At 42.8% G+C, this 22,325-nt stretch overlaps 1 protein-coding gene across 5 annotated transcripts in view; it reads right to left on the reverse strand.

The window, feature by feature from the left end:
* Slc10a7 (solute carrier family 10 member 7) overlaps nucleotides 1–22,325 on the reverse strand; it is a 227,547-nt gene that overhangs the window by 144,906 nt on the left and 60,316 nt on the right. For all 5 annotated transcript variants that reach the window (XM_028892893.2, XM_028892892.2, XM_028892891.2 and 2 more), the window contains exon 5: nucleotides 11,840–11,878. In XM_028892893.2, the coding sequence (XP_028748726.1) occupies nucleotides 11,840–11,878 (39 nt within the window). The remainder of the gene's footprint in view (nucleotides 1–11,839; nucleotides 11,879–22,325) is intronic.

Consider the following 22,325-nt stretch of genomic DNA (forward strand, 5'->3'; position numbering starts at 1 on the left):
GGCGCCCTCCATGTCAAGTTCTACAAGCACAGACGACGGGGAGCAAAAGCACGGTTTAAACACCCACCCTCCTGGGTCCTTCCTGTAGATACGGGAGACAAACAATCACACAGTCAGTAACACTTTAGATCAGTTTCCCAACCTTCTAACGCTGAGACCCTTTAATACAGGTCCTCTGGATGTGGTGACCCCCAACCATACAATTATTGTCATTGCTACTTCATAACCGTCATTTTGCTACTGTCATGAATCATACTGTAAAGATCTGCTGTGCAGGAGATCTGACATGGGACTGCTGTGAAAGGGCCAGTCGACTCTCCCTCACAAAGGGGTCCTAACTCACAGGTTGAGAACCTCTGTTTTAAATAGTCAGAAAACAAGTCTTTTAGAACTTGCAATCTGTCGGGCGGTGGTGGTGCACACCTTTAATCCCAGCACTTGGGAGGCAGAGCCAGGCAGATCTCTGTGAGTTCGAGGCCAGCCTGGTCTACAGAGCGAGATCCAGGAAAGGCACAAAACTACACAGAGAAACCCTGTCTTGAAAAACCAAAAAAAAAAAAAAAAAAAAAAAAAAGAACTTGCAATCTAAGCTATGGGTGGTGATGCATATTTGTAATCCCAGGATACACAAAACTGAGTTGGGGGACCCAGAGTTCAAGACCTATATGGGCTTTATAGTGAGACCCTTTCTCAAAACAAAACAAAGTACGATTTAAGTGGAAAGTCTTTCTGCTGTGGTTTGGATACGTTTGAGTGTGCTCCTCAATGGCTCATATGCTGAAGTTTAGTCTATTAGGAGGCAGGAGAGTAAAGATGTGGTTCGACTTGGTTTTGGAGTTGGACCCTACGGGAGGCGATTAGGGTCAGATAAGGAAGCGTGTAGCTCCCTGACTGACGAGAAATGGCTTTATAAGAAAGGGAAGAGCAGAAGAGATTCCTCCCAACACATACACCCCTCCTCCTTGTCTGCTACCATGTGATGACCTGCTCTGCCCAAGGACTCAGTAGGAAGCCCATCCCTAAGTGTGGTCTCTGAACCTCAGGCCCCAGTGACCTGGAGTCAAAATCACCCCTTTTTTTCATAAAGTTACTTCATTATGTGTAATGCAAAATCAGACCAACACATGCTGTAAAAGCTAAACAACCATTCCCAAGAAGCTGGAGGGCCAGGGAGATGTCTTGGCTGGTAAAGCGCCTGGTGCACAAGGACAAAGACCTGAGTTCAGAACCACTAGAAACCACATTTTAGAAAGCCAAGCACAGCAACACATACATGGATGCAGGTCTGCAGAGGCAGACTGGGGCTTACTGACCAGCAGCCTAGCTGACTCGGACAGCTCCAGGAAACAGTGCAAGAAAGAGGGAGAGCCATGTGCTCACGTGTGGAGGAGAGGGAAGGAAACTGTTGGAGCCTTGTGGGAAAGGAGAGGCCCTGAAGAGCCGATCAGCTGGGGACGAACCAGAGCCACAGATGCACTGGGCCACAGACAGAACAATACAGTAAGCAGGAGGTGATACATCTAGTAATACTGTGAAGACTGTGAGAAAGAACACAGGATCTGTCACCTCAGCTCCATTACCAAAAGCACAAGGGGAATAAACACGGCTTTCTCCAGAGCAGACGCGAAGCTATCAGCTGGTGCTTTCAAGTGAAAAACCAAGAATACCTTTAGAAAATAACTATATACACGAGGATTGCCAGGATGAAGGGGAAGAAAACCTTGAGCAGTATACCAGGTATTGTTTTAAAGCGCAATGAACATTTTCATTTTTAATTAGTCAGAAAAGCCAGCTGGGAGAAGTAGAGAAACACAGGGTTAGGACGGAAGCAGAGAGGAGAGACGCGCACTGAGAAGACAGGAGCCCCTGGACAGAGGCGGCGCTCATCCCCGTCTCAGGACCCCAGCGCCTGCCTGCAGGACCCTCCAGTCTCTGGCAGATGCTCACTCCTCTGCCAGCCGGGCCGATTCAGTCACTAGAAGTTAAAACCAAACTGATCAAGGCTTTAGAATTAGAATAATAAATTTCACTTTTAAAAAGTTCTCTAAAAAGCTGTGTTTGCTCAAGTCCACAATCTGCCAATAGGAATATTTTACTATAATTCATGAATTTATAAATTGAATTTCTAGAAATCAAAATGGGGTTTCATTTTATTTATTTATTTATTTATTTATTTATTTATTTATTTATTTGTTTTTTTCCGAGACAGGGTTTCTCCGTGTAGTTTTTTGGTGCCTGTCCTGGATCTCACTCTGTAGCCCAGGCTGGCCTCGAACTCACAGAGATCTGCCTGACTCTGCCTCCAGCATGCTGGGATTAAAGGCGTGCACCACCACTGCCTGGCTCAGTTTCTATAATTTTAATATGACTTCTATGTTCATCCCATTCTATGTTTTAAATAATTTTGTCTTAATTAACTGTATTAATGTCACTTGTGATAACCACCATGACTACTGATCCAATTATTTTCAAAGATAATGTAAATGTCACTTAGTAGACATAGGAATGTTAGTTACTAAGAGACAGTTAAGGGGGAGCACCAGCAGAGGCAGTGCTGAGCAGAAAATGACTTCCTTAACCAATGTTATCATGAGTAGATGAAGTATTTTCAAACTTATTAGCATCTGTAGAACCCCCAGATGAATATCAAGATTAGATATTCAGTTTTGACTACAAACTGAACGATAATACATGTGACTTTACATCAGGTGTTTGCAGGGAAGAACTTCACGTACAAAGGCAATGGAGAAAATCTACCAGGGGAGAGTAGGACAAATTGGACAGACACACAAAAAATTTAACTTTTACAACCATAAGCCAAGTAACAAATCCTAGCTGCGACACACCTGTAAACACAATCTCCAAATGGACCACAGACCTAAGTGGAAAAGTTAAAACCAAAACTGACAGTAGAAAACAGAGGAGAATACTCTTTGTGGCTTTAGGTAAAACAACAACTAAGAAACAAAACACATGAGATATGAAATACAAATACAGATCAGTTTGATCTAATTAAGTGAATTTTCCCTTGTAAGTCACTCTTAATAAGAAAAAAAGGCAAGAAATAAATGTATATGCATGTATTATGCATATACATATAGTATATATGTACGTGTGCACGTACTGGGGAAACCACTTGTAAAATAAATATATGATAAATAACTGGTATCCAAAATAAAGACCTACACCCAAGTATAAAGAAAGAGGTGGGCCTGGAGAGATGGCTCAGAGGTTAAGAGCACTGACTGCTCTTCCAGAGGTCCTGAGTTCAATTCCCAGCAACCACATGGTGGCTCACAACCATCTATAATAAGATTTGGTGCCTCTTTTGACTGGCAGGCAGAACACTGTACACATAATAAATAAATAAATATTAAAAAAATATATTTAAAAAACAGGCAATTCAGTTTCTTTTTAAAATAGGCAAGAACTTTGAACAGTCACCATCCAAAGAAAATGCACAGATGGCAAAAAAGCACACACAGAATATGTCCATCATCATTAGCCAGTAAGGAAAAGGCAAACGAAAGCCATGCTGACATAGATTACACGCCTATAAGAATGAAATAAAAACTGCTAAAGCCAGGGCTGGCAAGGACAGAACAACTGGAGCCTACACACTCCTCTGGGAACCTAACACAGCACAACAGTTTGGAGGCTGCTGCTAACTCAAAACACATACTTACCTCACGCCCCAGCAACTCCATTCCTAAGTGCTCCCTGAGATGTGGAAAAATACATCTACATGAGATCTATACACAAATATAACAACTTTCCACAAGTCAACAAACACAAGAAATAAACTGTCAGATTTCCAGCCCTCTAACAAAAGATCTGAGATTCTTACATTATAGAGGAGACGTTTCCTTTAGCTGTTTTAGAGGTTCCCTCTGTGGTAAGGTACAGCCACTGTTTTTAGATCTCGGCTAAGATGCTGGACGGCAGTGATAGGGAGGGGCAGCAGAGCACACTGAACACCTACTTCATTTCAGGGGTTCCATCGTTCCCTAGTGCCCTAGCGTATCCACAATGTTCCTTCTAAGATTCTCAGCACCTCCCAACAGCAGCACCTTAGGGACCAAGTCCTTAACACACAGCCCTGTGAAAGTCATCCAATATCCGAAGTACCACACAACCCAAAGCTTATCAACACTCACTCAGTAAGCAATGCAGTGCGACTTAGCAATGAGAAGGTTTGATGACGTACGCAGTAACATGACAAGAACCACAGGGCAGAGTCATGCCATTCACAGGACCCCCTGGAAAAGACAAAGAGGGCATCCTCTCAGTGGCAGTTAGGGCTGAAGCTGGGAGAAGAGCTGAAAACAAACGGGCGAGAAGGAACCTCTGATCAAACAGAAATCACTTCACCCTAGGCCGCGCCACCATATACATGGGTACGTTTACCTGAACTCAGACTGAACATCCAACAGGGGCAAATAGTAATGTCTAAAACAATCTCTGTACATGTGACCTGAAATTTTGTTTCTACCAACAATAACAAAACAGAGTCAATGAAAGGTTTTTACAATGGAAAAATAGATTAATCTTGGTAAATGTTTGCTCTGGAGAAAGTGAATCAAAAAGATGAGCACCATGTGATCACTAAGAAGCAGGAGTCACTGGGCAGATGCACTGAAGGCCGTCAAGCTATGCAGGTCTCCAGCAGCTTGGATTCAAACTAAGGAAACTTAATCTTGGTTTTAACCAACTGTGAGGGTCATATTCCTAAGGAGACCCTTTATAAACATCAAAAGTAATGTATATTTATTTATTTTTGTCCAAAAAGGTTTTGGGGCAAATACTTTTCCAGTTTGGGAATGATGACATTTTAAAAGTTCATAAAAATAAAAATGAAAGTGCATGGCATTTGTTAAAGGTGATAAAATAACTGCAGCCAACTGGCTAGTTCTACACTAGAAGATTTTTTTAAATAGTAATGAAATCATTGCTTTAAAAAAATCCATCATTATTAAAATAAAAAAACTGCCTCAACCTCCACCGAAATTAGATTTGTAAGTTGCTGGTCATCCCTGTAATTAAATCTACGTCACAAATCTGCAAGAAAAATGGCCGCTGTGGCTAATGCATTTACCTGCTACACCAGTCAGCGACATCAGGCCACACAGAGAATTATGCTGCTAAAATGGACTAGGTAGCCATTCCCACACATTTTGATTAAATAACAAGGCCACTTTTATTTACACTGATTAATTCAGATGAGAGTTTGTTTTAAAAATGAATCCAAATTCAACTGTGAGAGGGTCCTCTTTCTCAGCCGCGTAGCCTCTTTTCAGTTCCAGCCTAGCTTGTCCACACTTGTCCAGTGCTGGACAGCAGAACACAGAAGGAGTCTGGGAAAGAGACAGGCACCCTCCAGTGCTGGGACCCTGATTCTGGGGTTTCCTCATTTGTCCCAGAGGGCTCTAACTTGTCTCTGGGATTGAGAAACTCATACAACGATGCTATCCATGGGACACAGGGAGGCTAGAAGGGAAGTTGACTCACACAGGCAAACTCTGTTGGTGCTGGTGCTGATTTCATCTTTTGCAGGATGGTGGCAGGAGGGAGACAGCCTATGTAGGCTGCAGACTGCAGCTACAAAGTTATAGCAGCTTTTTCCTATGTGATTTAGTATCTGCTACCTTAGTCATAACAGGATAGTTTTTTATTTATAGTGTTGCGGTGAAGTTTGAGCTTGAGATAAATTCAAATTTTAAAAGTGGGTCTGATTTAACAAACAGCATGCTGACATGGCAAGACCCATAATGGAGCCTGACCGCCGGGAAAGAGCACTGGGGACGGCCCTGCCATCCTGCTTCTTCAATCTTCTACTGCTGCTTTGTTTTTCCCATGTTTATTTATGGTTGCTTTGGCTTCAGTACCTAGAAAGAAGCCATGAACTAGCCGGCTCTGAGGACATCCAAGGTAGTTTTGTATCTCATGTGAAGGAGGAGATCTTGGGAAGAAGCTGCTGCCTTCAGCAGACATCTGCTGAGCTCGCCAGCTGATTAGAAACACCTACTGCTGCAATCTTGGAATGCCACTCCTCCAAAGCCAAATTATCTTGGGCCTTCTTTAGCCCTCATAACAGTACTTTATTGTCCTCCTTGTGTGTGAGCTACTATCTTTGGGACAATTAATTAGGTAAGTCCTTTGGAATGTACAGAAACCTAGCTCCCACAAAAAAGCTAAGATGACATCAGATCGAATCTGAGGACTACAGCAGAGAATCCCATTTGCGATAACATCCAGCTAGTGTTTCCACCAGTGTGTTTAAGAAGGGTCTTCATTTGTGACTTTCTTTGTTCTTTTGTTCTCTTTCTATAAAAGCCTCATAAAAGGATGGCCATGTTGAATATGGAATTTGTGCAAATATAGGATCCATGGTCACTCATATATTTGGCTTTAGAATAAAATGTATTCCCTATAGGTGAGAGTTGTATTTTGCCTTTTGTGTTGCCTTGTTAAATGAATCAATAGTATTGTTTTGTCGTTATTATTGGTGTAAGCTGGAATCTACCCTGTTTGTTGAGACAGGGCTCTCCCTGGTCTCTAATTCAAAAAGTAGGGCAGGCTGGCCAGCCAGCAACCCCATGCATCCTGTGTCTGTTGTCCTCAGGCTAGGACTGCAGCACAGAGCACAAGCCATGGCCCTTTAGGTGAGTGCTCAGGATCCACCTGAGTCTCAGCTTGTGTGGCTTGGTGGACTGGCTAGGCTAACTCCTCAGCCCCGTAATCAACAGGATTCATTAAAGGAAAACTAGTCAGTTGTCAGCAATCCAGCCTTCATGATGCCTGTCTGTCCCAAAAAGTGCTCTGCTCCACTCTGTAAAGAGAAAGGTCTATAAGAAAAGTGATAAAGGCGAGTGCCACCTTTCAAAGTCCTGAGCTTGCCACGTCCTTGCTACAAAGATAGATTTGAAATGGCATTGTATAGGGTGGCACTGAGCCCCACCTGATCCTGAAGATGCCTGTTTACTCTGGCATCGGAATCAATGAAAATCAAGTCTTGAACTTGGAAGGGTAAACCAAGATTCCAAGTCATCTGAGTTGGTTAAAATTAATATCATCACTAATACTGAGCAAAATGACCTCTTCCATATCCACGATCTAAATATACCCTAGACTTGGGTAAAAGAAAAGAAAAAATAAGTGCCTGGCCTCCAGCACTCAGGAGACTTAGGCAATAGGATTATGAGTTTGAGTCAGACCCTGCACAGAGAGAGGGTGGAGGAGGGGAGGAAGAGGAGGAAGGGGAGAAGAGGAGGAAAGAAGAGGGAGGACTGAGTGCTGAAGGAGAAGCGGAGGAAAGGGAAGGGAGGAAACATGAATGGCCTGCATTAACTTGTGAGATTCTCCTCTGTTCTTGCTGACACCAGGCACACATCCAGGACACTGACACACATGCCGGCAAACACTCACACATAAAACTAGTAACTCTTTAAAAACTGTCTGCAGAATCTACACACAAACACACCTCCTTCTGATGAGAACACAACATGTGAGGTACTGCTCTTGACATGTGTAGGTTTTACATGGGATACACAGGCATATGCATTACACGGGACACACAGACATATGCATTTAGACATCATCTTAGTTAGGCAGAGCACGGAGTTACCAAATTCTATTCACATCTCATCAAGAAGGAAGTCTCAAGTCACTTACTACAGTATACAATAAGACTAAGCTGAACAGCTAAAATAGGCAGAGAATGGGGTGTATTAACATCTTAACTTAAAGCAATCCTCTATGGCACAATTTCAAAATACTCTCTTGGTCTGAAATTTATGTAAATTGAATTCATCTATCATTAGTTATTAGCAGTATAGCTCCATTAAAAAAGTTTTATATAACAATTAGTTCTTAAAATTACTGTGTTTTAATTAGACCTGGGACATTATTAAACTAGCTATAAATATGGACCATATTTTATTTGTTATACCCAGACACCCGAAAAAATCAACAAAAATACCCTTAAGTCTTTCTCCAAAATTTCTTCTAATAAAAGTCTTACAAAGGTTTCAGGTAATTGGAATTAACCTGAAATATTAATGAATATCGGATTCTAATATAGAATATATACAGATTCTAATATACACATTCTCTGGTTATGAGTGATGATTTCTTTTGTGTGAACACATACACACACAAGGAATGGTCACTCATAATGTATGCGCGCGCACACAGACAAGGATGATTACTCATAACCAGAGAACAGCCATTGATTCAGTGTATCTGAGAGTTTCTAGTACCTGGCAGAGGTAACTCCTTGTGGTTTTCAACAGTCACATATAAAACCATCTAATAGCAGAGACTGGACCAACACTAGAAGTAAATTTACCTCAGAGCTGTTTCTACCACCTCACACAAGCATTTTCTTTGCGTTTTCAACATGGTTCTATACATAGATGATATGATACTCCACATTATGTACATTCAGGGCAGGTATCTGGCTCAGTTAATATTCAGTCAAGTGAGAATTCAAACCCACCCTGCTTTCAGTAGGGTAGCTACTACCCATAAGCACAAAATTTCTTCATAAAGAAAATCCCCTCCTTAGAATGAGTTATAATTCAAAATTTCCCTCTGTAGAGTGAGTCCTCTTTGTAATGCCAACTCAAGGACCAACTTCTCATATCATTCCACTAAAGTTCTTTCTTCAAACTTGTGCATACTTTTGAACATTCCTTATAGGAAGATAAGAAATATAGAAAGGATGCACTGGCTCTTGAACATTCTCTTCAGTGACAGAAAGCATGGCAAACTGTCATATTTTGCTGAAGAGGTATGACCGTGTGGCTGATTTCCGCAACAAGATATTAGTGGAAGGATGGTACTGGAATTCCAGGGCTGCTAGTGTATGTGTGTGTGTGTTGTGTGTGTGTGTGTAAGACTTACTTGCGGGGGGAGCTACAGCAGCTATTTTGGCTCATGAGCCAACCATGGAGGAAGGAAGCCACATGCTATGGATGGCAGAGCAGGAAGACATGAGTTCTGTCCCCTGAGAGATCAAGTCATCACATCGTATTTGGACGAGACCTCCATGCATTTATTTCATCAAGCAAAGCCTGTTTTACTCATACTAAGGAACTGGAGGGGAGAATTCCGTGTTCCACTGGGGCGAGGCATGCACAACCACCACCATCATTCTCAACCCTGCCGGTAATCTTCAACTTTGCAGAGAAAAAGGAGAGAAAGAAAGGAAATGCAAAATGAGAAAAGACTTCCGCCACTTCAGCCTCTGCTGCTCAGGCCAGCTTGGAGAGATGCCCTTGGTCAGACGCTTGAGTTGAGTACACATTGCCTGTGCTGCTCAGACGACCACCATGTAGCTACAGTAACACCTTCTCTTTAGCTTCTTAACTGTCTCGCTGCTTGCTTTCCTTTCTTTGTTTGTTTGTTTGTTTGTTTGTTTTGGTTTTTTAGACAGGGTTTCTCTGTATAGGTCTGGTTGTCCTGTAACTCACTCTGTAGACCAGGCTGGCCTTGAACTCGCAGAGATCCGCCTGCCTCTGCCTCTCAAGTGCTGGCATTAAAGGTGTGTGTCACTACACCCAGCTACACTGCTTTCTTTTCTAAGGTGTCAGGTCCACAAGCTACTGGAGCAATCTTTGTATGCTCTAGACCTACTTGAAAACTACCTATCTGTGTGTGGCCAGAGTTCCATAAACACTTTTACTACCTATCTATGTGTGGCCAGATTTCCATAGTTAGATACGTTAAGGTTTTAAAATAAAATTTAAAAAAAAGAGTGAAGAAAGGAAGGACAGAAGACTAAGGGAACACACACCCTAGAGGGGAAGGAGCTGAAGGAAAATGCAGAAAGTTCTATGCAAGCTCTCCCTATGTGCACCTGAGCACACATCTGAGCCTAAAAGAAAATGACCCAAGGGACACCAGTGGCCAGTGTAAAGCTCAAACTACTTGTAGCAAGCATTCTGTCCAGAGTGGAAAGTGGCTTTTGTTTCAGCCACTCACACAACTAACTCACTGCATTTTCTAAGTTATCATGGGCACTTTCATGAGTGACCAACACAAGCTGGGAAGTCATGCTTCACAGAGGATGTGTATGATTTCAAACCAAACCAAAATTGGCTTCTGGAAATTTTGAATTTTATACATATTATGCTGTAAAACAATTGTGACAATGTAGAAAGTAACACCGGAAGAAGTGAAACAGTGACTTAATGAGACATTACTAAGTCAAAACTAAAGTCTTAAAAATCAGTCTGTGTGTGTGTGTGTGTGTGTGTGTGTGTGTGTGTGTATTCTCTGTATCTGTGTGTGTGTGTGCATTCTCTGTCTGTGTGTGTGTGTGTGTATGTTCTCTGTATCTGTGTGTGTGTGCATTCTCTGTCTCTGTGTGTGTGTGTGTGTATGTTCTCTGTATCTGTGTGTGTGTGTGTGTGTGTGTGTGCATTCTCTGTCTCTCTCTCTGTGTGTGTGTGTGTGTATGTTCTCTGTATCTGTGTGTGTGTGCATTCTCTGTCTCTGTGTGTGTGTGTGTGTATGTTCTCTGTATCTGTGTGTGTGTGTGTATGTTCTCTGTATCTGTGTTCTCCATTCTCTGTCTCTCTTTTTGTTTGAATCAGTCTCATTATGCAGCTGAAGGTGGCCTTAAACTTACTTACTTAATCCTACTGCCTCAGCCTCCCCAGTCCTGGCTTACAGGCGTAGCTACCATGCCCGACCAAGAGGTTATTTTTAAATATACTTTATTACTTTGCTTCTAAGCCCAATAAAAATATGGCATCAAAATACAAACAACAGCAGCAACAGTAACAAAACCCCAACACGCCTCTGGAAGAATGGGACATACTTCAGTGTTCACAGAACCGATGAGTGTCATCCAGAAGACAACGACTCCAAAGCTAGCTAGCATTTTGAGAATTAGCACCAGGTTAACAATGTGCTTTAAAACCTGAACTATCACTTAGTGCATACAATACAGAAACAAGAGACATACAGAATATACTAAGCACACAGAGTGGGTATTTTACCTAGATTCATAAGCCAGTTTATATTCCCAGTCATTTGTAAGTCACTACATTACAGCTCTATAAATGTGTTTTGCACCTAACACAGATATTCTAATTTATTTTCCTGAATTTAGTAAATTCGAAGTTATAAGCAGCATTATTAAATACAGGAACCTTTTCCTATCTCTATTCTTTCAGAACACAAATCAAGTATTATGATAATTTATTTTAAACAATATACTCATAAGTAGAGGTTCTGCTTGCAAAGGTAGAACTGCATTTGAATCATTTCATTTATAATTGACATTTAAATCTCTAAAACTATATTTTCTTGCAACTTACTCATGAATCATATCAATTTTTTTGTTATTGTTCCACAAAGATGTCTCAGACATATCCAAGATCGTACGTAGGTAGCTTCTTTGATAGGGAAATGTAGAAAATAAAGGACGTGTCAACCATAAATTAGCATTCCCTTTCTGACCAGCTGGGTCATGTTTCCTTTTCAAAATCCTCGGTCCCATGACACAAAATAATAATCATCTAAAAGACCTCATTAAGGGATCAATATATCGATATAACCTCTATAAGGGGGCACATCACATTTTAATTGATTCCTTGAATCCATTAACAGACTATTAAACCCAAGCCTCCAAAATATATTGCAAGAGAATATTCACTAGTGTTTACTTACTAATTTTCCTCAGGGAATAATTAAGGGTATGTGCAAAGATCCCAAAACTTTTATGTTTAACCAAAGAGCAAAAGAAGTTCAGCTCTTACTAAATCATTTGTGCAAAACAATTTATCTTAAGAAAAATTAAAATAGGCAAAGTTAAACCATGTGTACTCACCAAAAAACTTCCAAATGCTGAATTAAATATTGCAGCTGCCTATGAAGAAAATAAACAGGAGAAACATTCACTGAAAGTGAACGGCAACAGGACGAGCAAAGATCCCTCTCCCCACTGTTCAAAACCTCAGACGCTGACCCTACAGAGGAAAGTTAGTCACTGCTTTCAAAGATGCCAGTGGCCTCTAGTTTACTAAGATGGATGACTGCAGCTTAGGATGTTATCAATAACGGGCCGCAGAAGCAGGCAGGGGAAGGCTTCAAAACTGGATGATGGTCCAAAAGAACCATCTGACAGTAAATCACAGCTTGGTTGTTATTGATTTTGCTGCTAGAACTAGAAAGACCAGAGTTGATTTATACATAACAGTGAGCATCCCTAAGGTGGGTAACAGTAAAGCAAACATTAGCTGTTCCCTAACAATGAGCTGTCATCACCAGGTGACAGCTGCTGTCCACACTTTAGAACCAAGGACAGGACAGTCGAGAGCAGGAGAACTATTGTCATGCTAATCAGTTCTTGGTTAGAACAAGCAAGGAAACGTGCAATTGGTACCCACAATTAAAGAAGAAATTATCGATTCTGCTTACCAAAGCATCCCCGAGACCACTGCAGAGGCTATCCACCCTCAACCAAGTCAGTCCCTGTGCTCCACGAAGCTACACGCCATAGTCCTGGTGGCTTTTCACATTACTCAAAATGGGGAAAACTTGTACATCTGATTTGATGAGAGAAAAGGGGGGAAAAAGAAAGAAAGAAAAAAGAAAAACCAAAACTAGGCAAAAGCCAAAAGCATGTAGAGAAAACCTATTCAAACGCCCAGGAAGTCCAGAGCAGTGTCGGTTAATCGTTAGGGACATTCCGGGCGCAATGTAGGAAAAGAGGCCATCAGTTTAGCAAGTTTGACTCAAGTCCAACATGGCTAGGCTGTAGCTGAAAATGCCTTCTGCTCCACCAGAGGATGCGATGGGAGTGAATGGCTAATGAGATCGCCGGCTCCAGAGAGCTTGGCTCTCCTATGCCACTTCATAATTAATTCAAAGCTTTGATAATTTCATTAGATTTCTCCTGTGCTGATCCTATCAATAAAAGATGGCACTGGACCCCAGCTCTTCCGTGGCATGAACACAGGCGACAACCATAGACCAGGGAAACCCTTGCTTCTTGACAGAGACAGCGGCATATGGCGCTCTGTGATGTGCTGGGAGAGATGAGGAGGGAGAAAAAGATTCACCTACATAAAATATTACAAATGACAACTATAAGCCATAGCAGCATATTATAGGCATCTCCCTAGAATTCCATTATGGACAATTCCAGGAAAGTTTCATACACAGAGAAAAATAAAAGGGGATCCAGTGGGTTGTGGTCAGAGCAGCAGGGAACACTGGTTTCCCTGTCGCACGATGCACTTGACAGAAACCTGTACGCACCGGCTGCATTTTATGCTTAACATAGACTTAGCTTATTCAAAGAGAGAAACGAGCGCTTCCCACTAGAGCTCCTCCTTCTAAATCATCTTCAGACCTTTTCCTAACCTTCTACCAGGAGCAAGTACGCCTGCCCAGCACTTACCGAACATGGGTTACTACAAGTAGAACGCACAAGTCCAAGTTAAAGCACTGACGGCTACTGCTGACCCGGAGCCCTCCAACCCAGTCACTCCTGCTCGCCTTTGTGATCCAAACCTAAGTCATGCTTCATGGGGATCGGCGCCACGATGGGATGTCACCAGCAACCTCCTGAACTGTTTTCTGATTATGGGGAAGATCTGGATTCTCTGCTATGCCATCCACCCAGGCAGTAAATCAACAAACTTTGGTGAAGTGGTTGGCTTAGGGTCCCAGGTGCTCCGATGGCCAGATGAAGCTGGATACTGACCCCAACCTTAGGCTCAGTTCTACAGCAGCAGTACATGAGGGAATGATGGTTTCAAGAGTTTCGGAGACTGTTTTCTGATGTAAGGAGGGCCGTCCTGCCCTTTCGCACAGTCCTACAAGGCCTTCTGTAGACAGTTCTCTCCATTTCCTTCCCTGCCTCATTAAACTACTCCCGATTTCCCCCCAACTCACAATATCATGCGATTTCTTACATCTTTGCTCCCTGATCTAAAATAATTAATTCCCCCTTCAAGGGAGTGGGGAGGAGCTTAAGCAACCCTCGGTTATCTTAACAAATCAGCTCGTGGACCCATCCTTCCAAGTTTCCAGTGAGCCAGCACCCCATACACAACTTAGCATATATGCACAACACTCGTAGGTGGCCTGAACAAACTCATGCTTGCCGCCACTAGGACACTCTGAACTCATCTCCACCGTGGCACTTGTCACACTCTCTTGGACTCTGGTCACATGCCTCCCTGACCCACTGCAGGCAAGGGTCTTCTAAGGAAGGGATGGGGTGAAGTTCATCCCAGGCATGAACTGAACACATTTACAGAATTCCAGAAAGAAGTCCACCTCTCCTATTAAGCTAGTCTGTGATGGGCAGATTCCGAGGACGGACAGACCCAGGAGACTGGATCTGATACCTCATACCATCAGCAAGGAAAAGCCTGTCTGGCTTTTAATTTCTGCTTTTACCGTGCTGTCTTTCTCTATCGGACAGGACTGTGGGACAGCAGGATGGTAATTTTTTTCTTTTTTGCTGTTTTCTCTATCGGACAGGACTGTGGGGCAGCAGGATGGTAAGCCACTTCCCATTCACTCTACTCTCCTGTGCCAAAATGTAATGGTTGATTTCAAAATAAAGTTAGGACTTTAGTTCCTACTCGGCATGTTGATGATGGCTCTTGCTGGCTGCTCACCAGCTGCAGAAAAACCACCCTTTGAAGCAGGTATCATTGTGCTGGGAAGCTCCAAGATAAACAATGGCAAGCAAACATCTGGCTTTTAGACAACCCTCCCCACCACACACACACACACACACACACACACACACACACACACACACACACACACACACACATCCACTATTGTCCTTACATATTTTAAACAAAAATCTTTAAAGAGAATAAAGCTTCCTGAACTGAAGGGAGCTATGAGCTGCCACAGGGAGTCTGCACTGAAGGGGAGCCTGGGCTCTACAGCACTTCACCGCTCACTCTTGCAGCTGGAATCTGAAGGTCCTGAGTCCCACGTGCCAAGGCTTAGTCTCCAGCTGATGGAGCCGTTAGGAGGTGGAGCATACTGGAAGAATGTCGGATCACAGGGGATATAATGCCCCAGATATTCCTGGGACCTCAGCCCCTTCTTGATCCCCTCTTCTGTTTCAGATAAACAAGTCTCCCCCACCACCTGGTCTGCCATGGTGTACTGGCTGCCACAGGCTCAAAGGACAGGGACAGGCCACCACAAGCCTCTGAAACCATCTTGCTTCTTAAGTTGTTCATCTCAGTGACACAAAGCCAATAAACACAGTTGACAGAACAATTAAAACAATATCAAAACCCATACCCCCTCTAGAATGCTCCATTACGTCAACGATCTTGTCTTATCCATTCAGGGTTGTTTGTACCTTACAGCCTAGGATAGCACCTGATTCACAGAATACCTTCTATAAATGTTACAAAAAAAACAAAAAACAAAAAAAACCCCACAATTTAAATGACTGAGGAATGTTAGCTGAGTGTGCTACACAACATTCTCACTACTCACTCCAATTCCATCTGCAAAGTATGTAACTAAAGTAATTACATTTGATGGGCAGTTAGATTGCTTTCAGTACTTCTAGTAAGGTATTTTACTGATGTTTCATTATGTTTTATGTAACACGCCTTTATTAAGTGACTTAGTAAAATTCGACTTTTTTCATAATCTATCTGTAATAAATTTCCTTAAAGCCTGAAAACAATGGAGACAGAGAGCTTTGAAGTCACAGAAGTGATAATTTCCATTGCTGAATGGAATACTGTCAAGTTCTACTTTATGGAAAGCCCAAAGCTCACAAATCCTAGGAGAGCTGTGCTCTGCCCAGGTCTCACACTCTGGGCTTACAGAAGCGTGCCTGGTCCCTTCTACTCCATGAACACTGTGGGGCCTGCCCAAGTCTCCTGTCTTGGTGCTCGTCCTCTGCCCTCCCCTTGCTCATTTACTAAATAAGAAACTAAACCCACCACTACGTAGAATAGGAATGATTTATTACAAGCTAATTTGTGAAGGGCCTGGCTTCTGAGTGTCCTGCCTCCTGGTTGCAGTATAAGGAACTGTTTCTAAGATGTTAAAAGGATGGTTATGGCTGTCCTAATTCCCAATGGTGTTCTAAGGTAGGGAGCCTATGTGGACAGTACCCACAAGTCAGACACCAAACACAGTCTCAGCACTTGTGAAAAGATGTCAAAACTGGGCCAGGGTACCCTTCTTCTGCACAGCTTAGATGGAGACTGGACTAAGGAGAGGAATAAGCAATGGAAACTCCCAGAAGTACTGTTTGACCTGCTCTCTTCCTTCTGGGGAGAAGGCTCAATTCCTCCTCTCAAGCTGGAGGTAGGAAGCCATTTACAAGCAAGCCAACAACGGAAGTAATAAAAACTGCATGGAATCCAATGAACACCACTTTCCCATGGTGGCTGTTGAGTGACAGCCATGTCCATGCTGGGCCGAAGAGGGTCCATGTGTACGTGTGTCCTTTCGCCTCAGTGGCTGGGCAGGGAAGGTATCCCAAACCAGAGACAGGCACTTGCTTCCTGACGAGAAGCAACAAAGATGGGAGTCTGCTTAGAACAAACCACAGTGAGGCAGGGGCAAAGGGAGAGGGCGGGAGTCTGGACAAGGTACACTTCAGTTCTGTGACAGTGCAATGTCATCTCAATGCCATGTGAGCCCTTTGTTCTGGACTCACTCTGAGACCACACTCAAGAAGAGACTCTGGCAATAGCCGTCAAGATAAAGGGTTAAAGGCTGGGGTGGAGTTGTAATCCAAAGTGCAAAGAAACATGGCTTATTTAATAACAGCGAGTAAATCCAGATTGCTAAGCACATGACCATGAGATCCGACGGAGCAGCTGTCAGGGGAGGATGTGGGAAAAGGACCTCAGGTTTACAATCCTCACCATCACCCCATTCAGTGAAGGGACTGGAACACAGCACTATAAACATTTAGCTGAACCAAAAGGAAACAAGCTCTAGACACAGAGGTCAGGCCACGCCAGAGTGACAAAGCAAAGGAGCTGATGCTGCAGGCAGGGTAGGATTGGAGCTGATGCTGCAGGCAGGGTAGGATTGGAGCTGAGGCCTTGGGGTGGGGGTGAAGCATAAGGGGGTGCCACAAGACTGCACCTGTGGGAGGACCACCAGTGGCATGAGGCCTGATGCTACTAGGAGATGGGCAAGAGAACTTGAGACACTTCGGAATAGATGTGGTTATTCCGGACTCTTCTGCGTGTTTCCAAGAGCAGGACAGGTGTCTGTCTGTGGTCAGCCAAAGCTGCTCCTTACTGCCATGTAAAGACAACAGAAATGAGAAGATGGCGCCCAGAGTCTGTAACAAGGGAGAGCATGTGGCTAGACCTGGGCCTGCTAAGCCCAGTGTTCTTCCCTCGACATGACTTCTGTGGTTACTGCATCGCATCCTGGAGCAAGACAGAGCAGAGTGTGACCAGCACTTGCCCAACCGACACTCTCCACTGTGGTCACCAGCTAATCTGACAGACTCTTGGGTGGCCAGGGTTTTGCTCTTCTCAGATAGTAAAAATCACTGGGTTTTTATGAAATGAATAAAAGAAAAGATGAAGAAAACAGAAAGCTTAACCATGTTGCAGAAGGTCTGAGGAAGCTGTGAATGCTCTGGATGGTATTTTCTTCACCAAATATCACCATGATATGGGTGCCTATCTCTTACCACCCTGACCCTTGACTTTCTGGAGTGGTTATTCCCTTCCTGCTATAAAATGCCTCTGGAACCTTCTATGCCTTTCAGTCAGTCCCATGACCTAAGAGTAGATCAGCAAAACCAAAGCCCCTCCCACCCCATGCCTTACTCAGCTCCAAAACTCTGGCCCTCCTTCTTTGTCCATAATGTGACCTTGCTGGTCTGTGAGGATTGGGAGGAAGGGAGAGACAAAAGGTCCAAATGGGGAGCTGGCTGGAAGTTCAGCGAGTCAAGGTACTTGCTTTAAGCCTGACAACCCGAGTTTGCTCTCCGAAACCACACTTGAGGAGAAAACCAACTCCCACAGGTTGTCCTCTGACTTCCATCCACACTTACACACCACGGCATGCTCATGTGAACTCGCTTGCCTTCGTGTGTAAGCACACAAACACACATACCCACACCAAACAAACAAACATTAATAAAAGGCCAAAAATCAAAAGCAAAATTCCCATACTTTAACAACCAGCCCAATAGATCATTGCTGATGATTTATGATCTTTAGATATTTGGAGTCCTAAATTCTACAGTGATTTATCCAAATGCCCAGTCTCAAAAAAAAAAAAAAGTCAATTAGAATGCAAAGTTTATTTTTAAGCAAGATGGTGAGATGTCTGCCTGTTCACCTAGATAGGCATCCTACACAAACAGTCCATGAGCTAAGATGAAGTAACTTCCTCCCTAACCCTGACAGAAAGGTCTTTCACTCAATGCTGCCATCCTGTCTATGGTGAGGGTGGGAACTGGGGATGAGGGAGAGATTGAGAGACAATATAAAACTACCTTTATGCCCTTAGGAATGAAACAGCTTCTTTAACAAACTGTCACATGAAAAAGAAAAGGCTAGTATGGTTACAAAGCATCCACCAACTTAGTGACTCAGTTTGGAACGCTGCAATTCTTGGTCTAAAAGCCACTGCTGGAAGGAACACAATGACATGTTTTTATAAATGTTGACACATATCCTACTTGAGAGTAAATGTTCGTTATCGAATTGCTGTTCCAGGAGTAAACTGTAATTCTTTCTAATTTCTGCAGATCCATTTCTTGATACCATGATGGGAAAAAAACTGTTTTTGGATATCCTTTATCTTAAGGTGAGCAGTGTTGCTGTTCTTGTTTGTAACTATTCTTCTCAATTCAGGCATGGAAAAAAATATGCAAGTTCCTGTTTCTGGGCACTAAATTGAATCAGGTGTCCTCTTCTCTTAAGAAAATTAAGTTGCTTTTGTGCTGGCGTGCTTTAATGAGAACGGAGTCGGCCGACAGTGACAAATGGCAATGAGGCCATGGAGAGCATGTGAGCAGGACAGTGTGTGCAGGGTGCAGGCTCACAGCCCATTTCTCACTGACTACTCTGAATGACTTCGCTGTTTCTTAAGGGGCCTATTCATCTCAAATTTAGTTATTACACAACGTTTATTTGAACATATATTCTGTGGATGATGACAGTTAATAAAGGAAATCTTTCACAAGCTGTATTTTTACATATTGTTCCAACTACAGTCCCTAGCCCTTTGATGGTGTTGATGGAATAGCCTACACTGTTTGTACCAGGCTTATTTTTTTTAAGGCACATATATTCAGATTCCTTTCTCAGCACAAGGGGACTCTTAAATAACTGTTAAAATGCATAAAAAAAAGTCCTCATACAGAATGGTAAAAGTAAAAGGACATCTTAACTGTTCAACAAAAATCGTTTAATGTGCAAACTGACCCCTCTAAGACAACCCAGATGCCTTTTAACACTTTTAGAGCTCGGGTGCCTAATATGCACCAGCCCTTGCATACCAATCCACTCTCACGGTACGCACAGCGCCAGAGACAGAGGGCAAAATCAATTTTCTTGAGGTGCAAAAAGAATCCAATAGCAGCTGCGGGGCTTTAGTCCGTGGAATGCTTTTGTCATGGAGTACCAGGCACTGGGAACAGTGCAGAGCCTGCCGATGTTTCTACTCGGCCTAAAAGGATCCTTTTCATGCTTTCCTCAAAACATTTATTAACTCGGAGATCCATCAGTTCAGACGGTGGTTCTGGTTCTGGGAGAAAGTCACTTTAAGTGAAACTGATATACAATAATAAAATTTCACTACAGCCTAGGGGAAGACTTGCAAATGTCCTTTATCATCGAGATTCATGCGACTTCCTCCTGAAATCCCAGTTTCAATGAAATCAGAATATTCTAGTGGGCAGGTCCTTGGATTCAGTGACAAGCCCTTGACAATCAAGAAAGAAAACTCAAGAGAGGAAAGAGGACCAAAAAAAAAAAAAAAAGAGAGAGAGGAAAGAGGTCTTTCCCAAGGTCCTGTGGTACAGCAGCAAAGCCCGAGAGAAGTCCTCTCCAGACCATGCTGCTGCCCTCTCTCATTGTCACATGGGCTAGCTCATGCATCAGTTTAAACAGCCAGCCATAGAGAAGGGCTTTTACATTGAAATTGTAAAATACTAATAACTATGCAGAGGCCAATATATTAAAGTGGTGATGGTTATGTGAGACAACAGGATTATAAACATTTTCTCCTCTGTGTTGGTCTTTGATTTTTAAGGTTTAAGGTTTTTGTATTGCCTATATATTTAGTAAGGGGGAAAAACATAAGATAAATGTTAGAATCTTGGAGGCTCACTCATCATCCTGGGGCGAGCATAGCATAACAGTGTGTCTATCAGACGGCGCTCAGTTGATGTGCAGCTAAAAGCTGAATGACCCGAAGACAGTGTCAAGGGGACCGCCTGCCTGGTCATCTTGACTGTCACCACTACTGAAGGGATGAACTGTGGTACAAACCAGAATACCAAGTCTTCAACTGAAAACCCTTAAGATTTGCTTTAGAATAACATATTAACCTCATATAAATATCTAGAATGAAGCTGAATAGAAATCAGTTAAATTATGACATAGTACTTGACATTATCTCTTTTGATAATGCCAATTTGCTGATACTCTTGAAGTTTGATTTTTCTTTATTTTATGAGTTTCCAAGCTCCACCAAAAAGGACTAAAGAAAATATTCCTCTACTCATTCATTCGTGCAATACAAATTTGTCAAGCCTAACCATAAAACCAGGTCTTGAAATACAAAAAGTCAATAGCCTATAGAGTCACAGTTAAGGACAATAGCCTCAAACAAATCAATGACTTGAAAGAGTTAAGAAAAGCTGGCAGTTAATGACCCGGCATTCTTTCAGGAGGCTGGTCAGTATCTCCTGGTGCACACACAACAAACATTTCTCTGATCAATTAATGGAAGCTCTACTCAGTGCCAACCATGGACGGGGCTCTCAGCACACCAGGAGAAATTCTGGCCAAACACTCCCTTGGCACTTTGTGTAGAAAGGCGTCCACAAAACGGAAGTGACAACCTACGTCAAAGCAATCTAGGGTTTCTTACACATTTTAGACTCTCGCGACTCAGCTCTGTAATCTCTGCTCTTTTCCATCCATTAGAGCTGAGGACTTCAGCGCTTCTCAAGAGAGTACTGGATCAATCCCTCAGCCATCGCTCTCCCATCAGCTTTTCAACAGTAATCATCAGCTTTCCATAGAGTCACAGGGCTGCCACGGACCACAGGCCATGCACTCAAGGCCCCCTTCTCAAAAAGGTGCCACCAAAGTCACGAACAAATAGAGCCTGTTCACCCTTCTGAGTCTTCGGTCTGAGAGTTTCAGATTCAGATTATATGTTAGAAATCACATTTTCAGCACCAAAGTCTTCCCTTTTCTGACATACTCTTTTGAGATTGTTTATTTCATGAGGGGTCCCTTATTGCCATTACAGGTCCTCAGCAAGAAACAGTGAACTGATTCTTCAGAGGAAGGAACATCAGTATTCGGTATTGGCTCTAATAGCATTTTTTTTTTTTTTTTAGTTTTTCAAAACAGAGTTTCTCTGCGTAGCCCTGGCTGTATGGAACTCACTCTGTAGACCAGGCTGGCCTTAAACTCACCAAGATACATCTGCCTCTGCCTCCCAAGTGCTGGGAGGATTAAAGACATGCGCCATCATACCTGGCTGTAATATGTACTTTTTTTACGATTTTATATTTATGTATGTATGTGTGTGCACACCCCATTGTACAATATGGAGCTTAAAAGACAAGTTGTGTGTCTCTGTTCTCTTCTTCCACACCTATGGGCTCCGGGAACAGAACTTGAGTCATCAAGCTTGGCAGCCAGTACCCCCTGCCTGCTGACCCATCTCACCAGGCCCTAATGTAACATTTAAAGAAGAAATATTAATTTTGTGAAAACTCGGCTGGGCGGTGGTGGCACACGCCTTTAATCCCAGCACTCAGAAGGCAGAGGCAGGTGGATCTCTGTGAGTTCGAGGCCAGCCTGGTCTACAAAGCAAATTCCAGGAAAGGCGCAAAGCTACACAGAGAAACCCTGTCTCGAAAAAAACCTAATAATAATAATAATATTGATAATATTAATAATATAAAAAATAATAAAATAATAATAATTTTGTGAAAACTCATCCAGAAAACACAAAACATAGCCTGACATAGAAGCCATCTAAAGCATCACAAGAACAGCAAAAAATAGTCCTCTTGTATATAGATAGGCACAAAAGCCTATGTAAAATTTGAATTATTTGAACCTAACAATATACAGAAATGC

Source organism: Peromyscus leucopus, chromosome 5 (assembly GCF_004664715.2).
Source record: "Peromyscus leucopus breed LL Stock chromosome 5, UCI_PerLeu_2.1, whole genome shotgun sequence".
Lineage (NCBI taxonomy): Eukaryota > Metazoa > Chordata > Mammalia > Rodentia > Cricetidae > Peromyscus > Peromyscus leucopus.